Source organism: Eurypyga helias, unplaced genomic scaffold, assembly GCF_000690775.1.
Source record: "Eurypyga helias isolate BGI_N326 unplaced genomic scaffold, ASM69077v1 scaffold21451, whole genome shotgun sequence".
Classification (NCBI taxonomy): Eukaryota; Metazoa; Chordata; class Aves; order Eurypygiformes; family Eurypygidae; genus Eurypyga; species Eurypyga helias.
The window spans coordinates 43,983-50,839 of record NW_010231816.1 but is presented as its reverse complement, the minus strand read 5'-3'; the positions used below and the strand labels follow the sequence as shown (position 1 = coordinate 50,839).

General features: G+C 59.0%; 1 protein-coding gene across 1 annotated transcript in view; it reads right to left on the bottom strand.

Moving 5' to 3' along the window:
* Positions 1-271: 271 nt before the first annotated feature.
* LOC104516792 (regulator of G-protein signaling 3-like) overlaps positions 272-6,857 on the bottom strand; it is a gene marked incomplete at both ends in the record, with an annotated part of 47,167 nt that continues 40,581 nt past the window's right edge. The window contains 2 exons of the mRNA XM_010161234.1: positions 272-345; positions 3,721-4,368. Of these exons, the coding sequence (XP_010159536.1) occupies positions 272-345; positions 3,721-4,368 (722 nt within the window). The remainder of the gene's footprint in view (positions 346-3,720; positions 4,369-6,857) is intronic.

Genomic DNA, 6,857 nt, shown 5'->3' with positions numbered 1-6,857 from the left:
CATCTGCCAAAGCGAGACCCGCTGGGTGCTGCTCCCAGCCGGGCTGTGCGATGCCCCCAGCGCACCACCCACAGTCCTGCCCGAAAATCGTGGCTCCCCATCTGAAGCGAGACCTTAGTTCATGCATCTTTGCTGCTTTCTTCCTGGCAAAGTTTGGGGGAACAGGATGGGGACCCCCAAAGGCTGCCTGGACCAGCGGGGCTCAGCCAAGGTGTTTGACTACGGCAAACAGCCCTGGTGTACTCTGATGCCACCACGATGTGACACTTACAGGTTCCTGCTCCGTTTCTTGTGGGAGGCCTCGTCCCCTTCGTCACAGCTGCATTCGGGGTCGGCGCCACTCAGCTTGGGGGGAACAGAAAAAGAGTGTTTGCATCAGCATGCCAGTGCATGGCCACAGTGCCACTCCAAGTGTCACCAACCAGCACTGCCAGCATCCCCCATGGTCCCCACACCCACACAGCCCAGAGCTGGCTGCAGCAATGCAATGGGTAAGGTCCTCCCCGCTCTGGCATGGGAATCTGTGTTCCCCCGGCCATCCTGTGCCACCTCCAGCCTGTGGTGTTCCTGGAGCATCTAAGGAGACATGGCAGCTGGTGGCCCAGGTACCCCTCCAGGTTCAAGATGCTGACAGGGGAGGACACCCGCATCCCCAGCCCTGATGCTTCTGCTCCTGCTGTTTTGAGTGGGCACAGGGACACCCACCACCACCACCCCCCCAGCCCGCAGAGCACCTTGTCTCCTCAGACCCAGGCTGGGCACCCAAAATCATTCAGGGGTCCCCCCAGCAGTCCACACGGAGGAAAAATCTGAGCAGTTTTGAATCATATCATGGCAGCTTTCAAGCCCAAGGAGCACCCAAAGGGCTCCACTCCCTGACTCCACTCCCCAGGGCAGCCTGGGCAAACAGAGGGGACCCCGGATGCACTGCGAGCTCAGGTCAGCACCAGCACAGCCTCAGAGTCATGAAGCCTGGGGCCAGGCATGGGAATCTCTGGGACCACCAGAGCTCAGGAGCTTTAGGAATTCATGCCTTACTGAGCGAGACTGGAAGATGCTTGCGTCCAGCTTGACCCCACACCCGAGCCCAGCCCCACACTGCTGGGGCTGCAGGGTGCTTTCCAGGATCGCCGCCCCGCGGCCATGCCGTGGGAACCCGCTGTGCAGCTCCACAGCCCCGGGCTCGAGGCTTTTGACACTTCCTTCCATTCTGCGCCCGGGTTTCCGGAGTTTATCGGCCCCAAACAATGCAGCCCTTGCAAAGCACCTTCCCCAAGCAGATAGGGCCCCAGCAGGCAGGCTGGCCGGGGCGACACGCAGCCGGAGCATGTTTCCTGACATTGTCCAGAGAGGCTCCACCGCGCTCAGGGACAAAGGCAGCAGCTGAGCTCACCCAAGGAGTCACAGCGCTCCCGGCCACAATATGCTCTTAAAACAACTACCTCCCAACCCCAACCATGGGAAGGAGGGGAGGCACGCTGGGCACGACAGCGTTAAAAGGGCCAGCAAATGAGCCCCTCTGCAACGCTCCCAGAGGGGGAATAAAAAACTGACACCTTGATGGATGCGCTGGACCTGCTGCCGAGGCCACTGGGTGCAGGTACTGCCGGTGCTCGGCAGCTTGGTGCTGCCGCTGGAGGGGATCCAGGGGGGAATTGTACATCAGTGTCCTGCTCCAGAGACCTCGGAGGGTTTCATCTGACTAGTCAAAAGGCACAGCTTGACAGAAGTCCCTCCGAAGTGTAGGCAGGGGGGTGGCAGTACCCCAAAACCCTGTGCAGGCTGTGGGCCAGCACCGTGTCCAGCTCCTCTGCCGGCTGCGGCTCCCAGGCAGTCTTGGCCTCTCCGCAGGCTCCCAGAGAGGCAGGGCAGTGGGAGCAGGCAGGCAGTACCCAGGAGGGCATATGGGCAGGGGGTTAAGGCACTCTCCAGACAGAGCCAGACAGAGCTGCTGTAGGGCTGGAAGTGGGAGCACCAGAAGTTCCAGTAGCCACGCTGCCCTCACCACTGGCACAGGCTGCCCCTCTCCCTGCTCCAGAAAAACCCCGTCTCATCAGCACCAGAGCAATTTAATCCAGGAGGAGCTCAGCTTCCCCCCCACTGAAAAACATCCACTTAGATCAGCCCAGAAGGTGCATCTGGGGGCTCCCTGGGGCAGGAGCGGGGTGTGCTGCTCAGGTCTCCCCCCAGCAGCAAGCATCCAGCCCGCACAGTGTCAGCCAGCGCTGAAGCAGGCTCTGGCCGCAGAGCTGTGTGCTCCCAGGCTGCACACACAGTGGCACTGTGAAACCTCTTTCCAGGAGCCTTGTCACTGGCAGCCTTAACGGGACACTCACCAGACACGGACACTGCCACCAGCTCCACTGCACCTGCGCCAGGCAGTGCAGGTGTCCCTGTCACAAAGGGGTCCCTTCTTGGTAGGATCTGGGTCTGAATGCCCCAGCCCAGAGTTGCTGGCATAAGCATTCAAGGGAGTTTGGGGTACCCTTTTGAACAACAGTCCCATCTGACCAGCCTATTGGACCTGTAAGAGGTCTCACCAGGTGGCTGGGGACTCTGAGCCCAAAAAGGGCTCCAGAGACAGCATCAGAGGCAGCTTTTGAAGCAGCATGAGCCTGAAAGGGAGAGGGTTAACCCCATCATGGGTTTAACCCCATCATGCTGCAGTGCTTGGTGGCATGCAGGGCTCTGTGCCAGCCTCCCCAGCCAAGGAGCCAGCCACCATGGAGCAGCAGACAGTGTGGTCCTGCACTCTGCAAGGTGGTCCTGAGCAGCACAACACGGTCCTTAGCCATGTAACGTGGTCCTGAGTGGCACAACACAATCCTGAGCAGCGCAATGCGGTCCTGAGCCAAGCAATGCAGCCCTGAGCAGAGCCGTACCCACAGCTGCTGGCAGAGAACAAGAGGGCACAGCATGGTCAGGCAGAGCAGGGTGCTTGGCCGGCACCGCAGGATGGCAGGCAGCCACCCTCAGCTTCACCTCAGGTGAAGCTTCCACCCTCAGCTTCAGAGTGGGGCAAGCAGCACCTCCCACACAGAGTCTCTGCAGTGGCACATTGTTTCCTGTAAATATTTCTTATGCAAAAGTACAGCCAAGGCAAGCTGTACTCCAGGGGGACACGGCAAGCACCCCAGATTACTGGGCCCATGAGCATGGGCCAGCCAGAGAGAGCTCCTCTGCCACTCCTCCTCCTTTCTGCGTGTCGGGGTCAGAAATCACTGCTGACCTCAGACTTTTCCCAAGAGGGGCCATCTGCAAGTGTCAAAGCCCTACATGAGGCTGGGGCAGAAAGCTACCCCACTCCCATCAGCTCCAAGCACACCAGGGACTCATTGTCACTGAAGACCTCTGGAGCCTGGCTTTTCCCTGCCCCCACCACTGCAGGCATCGCTTGGCAAGCGCAGACACCCAGGTGCACCTCTCCCCCCACTGGCCTCAGTTCTCCAAGACATGGGAGCCCGTAGGACCTGGACACACTGGTGGGAGATGCCCACTGACAGCAGCAGCACACTGGCTCTGGGTGACATCCCTGATTGCTAAGCATCTCCCAGAGCTGACTACGAGCGGCAGGGACTTTCCTCGACACTCAGATGCCAGCTTTGTCGTGGCCAGTGAGAGAGGGGCCATATGCTGGGACACCTCCACCCCAGGAGCTCCCCCATCCCCACGGCCCAGCAGGAGCCAGCCACCCCGCAGAGCCAGCACCGGCTCACGTACCTTCCTGTGGCCCGAAAACAGCAGGGTGAGCTGGTGGATGGAGCCGCCGTTTTTGGCGAGCTCTTTCTTGAGGGTCCTGGGGGAGGGCAGGGCCCAGTGGCCCTTGGTGCCCTGGCTGTCCGAGCAGTTGAGGGTGGTGTCGGAGGTGAAGCAGTGGCTCTTGGCCTCCTGCAGCAGGCTGCCCTCGCTGTGGGTCCGGCGCCGCAGGGAGCTCTGCACGCTCAGCGTGTAGACAGGCTGACAGCCCGATGTCTCGATCATGCTGCTGCGCTTCGCCTCGTTCCTCTCCAAGTAGTGCTCATCGCTGTCCTCCTCCTCCTCATCCTCTTCCTCATCTTCCTCCTCCTCATCCTCCTCCTCATCCTCGCCATCCGTGGTACCACCCGCTGTGCCCGCCGCACTCTGGCTGAAGGTGCTGTCAAGCCGCAGCTCAGGGATGACAAAGGCTGGCAGGGAGCTGGGCTGCTCCTCTCCCTTCTCAGTGGCCACCAGCTGCTTTTCTGCCAGGACAGGATCCTGGGTGGCCCCCAGAGCTTCCCGGGACTTGGCCGGAGATGGTGCCTCTGTGGCAGGAGGAGCATCACCTGCTGCCACCTTCCCATCCCCCGAGTGCATCTGCCCCAGCTTCTCAGCATCCGTCTCCAGCATCTGTCCAGAAGAGAAGATAAAGAAGGATGAAGGCAGAAGCACCCAAATCTCTTGCTGGCCACCTTCCTGGGGAGCCTCTCACCTAACACAAGGCTCGCCCCAATTCATACAGCCCTAACGGTGCTCCGGTGGGGTGGGACAGCATCGTCCCGAGGTGGTGGCAGATCGACTGCTGCTCCCACAGTATCCAATCCTGCTCCTGATCCCTGGATTACTGGGTTTCCCCACAGCGAGCTGGTCACTACAGGGCAGGAGTGGGATGGGTCCCCCCAGCTCCCACCTCCAGCACCCAGCAGCGCCGGCGGGTTGGGAGGAAACCAGGGCCGGTGGTGGGTGGCTCAGCTGGGCAGCACAGCCACGCAGATGGGCTTGGCTCCAGCAGCAGAGGCAGAGCCGGTAACATCATCCTTACCCCGATGGCTCCCCTGTCTCCCTGGGAGCTGCTGGGGGGGCTCAGCCCTGCAGAGATCTTCCCCGAGGTCAGCAGAGAAAACCAGCAGCTCTCGTCCGGCAGCTCCGGCCCCTCCTGCGCTGCGTTATTAAATGCAGAAGGGAAGTGCCAGGCTCTGCTCATCTGCAGATTGCCCAAGCGCAGCCCGGCCATGGCCACGAGCAGCTCAGCCTCCTGTGCGGGGCCCTGGCTGTGGGGCTCCCCAAGGCCACCCCACCGTGCCCTGCGCAGACGTGGCCTGCACAACCACAACCCCTCGACCAGCCCTTTTTGGGTTTTTAAGCCTTTGGGCTGTTTTTTGCCAGACCCCTCTGCAGCCAGGAAAGGCCTGAGCAAGCTCTGCCCTTTCAAAGGAAAAAAGCCTGGGGTAGCCCAAGGGAAAAAACCACCAAGATCTTTTAGTGAGCAGGGGGATCCTGCGATGAACACCCCCTCCCACCCCCAGCCAGAGCTGGGTTCCCTCTTCACTGTGATTTTCCCTCTGCACAGAGCCTGCCTGAGCCAAAGGGACAAAACCAGCTCAGCAGGGGAAAAGACCAAAGCAGAGGAAAATCCTTCCTCTGGGAAGCAATTCCCACCTATGCAGACCCTGTGGGGCTGGGACAGGGGTTATTATACCGGACCAGCCCCAGGTAACAAGTCACCCAGAAAAAATGTCACTGTACCCCCTGTTAAGATCCAAGCATTTTCACGAGCCCAATGGCAACCACCAAGCTGGAGTTAACAAAACCATCACCCCTGTATAAACTAGCTTGACTCCAGCTTCAAAACGAGCAGCGGCCCTGGGAATTAGCCCATCCAGCCTCACACCGCAGTGGGAAGAAAGGCAGCCACAGAGTGGATGGAGGCTGTATCCCCGCGGTGGTCCTGGCTGGTGACAGCAGACCCCCAGAGCTGGCCTCTGGGACAACCAATCTGCTGCTAAACACCTCCTCACCCTGCCGAGCTGGTGGACATGGATTATAACCTGCTACTGGATATTGCCAGGGAGCTGTATCCAGACGTCGGTCATCATTCCCAGGAAATACCCTGGAGCTGGTTAAGCCTCAGCTTCAGCACCATCCGTTCTGCACAGAGGGTATGGCGCAGATTTCGCGTGGCGCTCGGCAGCACCCACAGACACCCATCTGAGCTAACGGGTTCCAAAAGTGAGCCAGATTTCCAAAAAGACGCTTGAGTTCATCACCACAGTCAGCTGCCTGGGCAGCACCAGAGGAGCTCACGCATGTCCGCCTGCGCCTCGTCGGGTTTTATCATGCCCAAAGGCTCCCCTTTAAATCTACAAGCACGGAGAGGACCAGCTCTGTCCCCTTCCAGTCTGACTTGCCACAGGCAGCGATTCAGCATCACAAACTGCCCCAACTAAAAATCAGAGACCATCATGTCCCCATCCCCATCTGCAATATCTGCCCCATCCTCAAAACAGCTGGATTTGGTGGGAGGCACAAAGCGCATGTTCAGTTTACCCCGTCTTTGGGGCTGTTTCACTCCCCCCTCCCAATAATTTCTTGTAAAAATCAAATGTTTCCAGACTTGCCGTGCAAGGATGCTGTTTGCACCAGCGTGTGTTTTAACGATGCTGTTTATGCCTTATTTGTATTGCAATCACTGTCATCATTATTTCATGAAATAATTAGAGGAAAAACCCACGCAGCCCTCAATTCCCTCCCCTCAAAGCCCTCTCCCTTCCCAAGAGCTCCCTATCTGTCCAGTCCTTCTGCTTAATATTGCTGGTTGCCCGCATCAGATAAGGCTCTAGAAGGAAATGAACAGGCTCCTTTAAAATGAGAGACATTTGGGGATTAAATTAAATCCCTGCACTAATTCAATCAGAGACTCTGCTGTTCTTCAGTGTCACGGAGGATATGAGCAGGAGCCTCACCACTGAGCGAGGTTTCCATCTCGGGTTGGAAGCATCACCGGGGCTGTGAAATCCCATCCTGGCACAAGGGGAGACGGCTGAGCTCTGCTGAACAGCACCCGATGGGGAAGGGGAGATGGAAGGAAAGCGGCAGTAATGCCACCACGGCCACCCAAC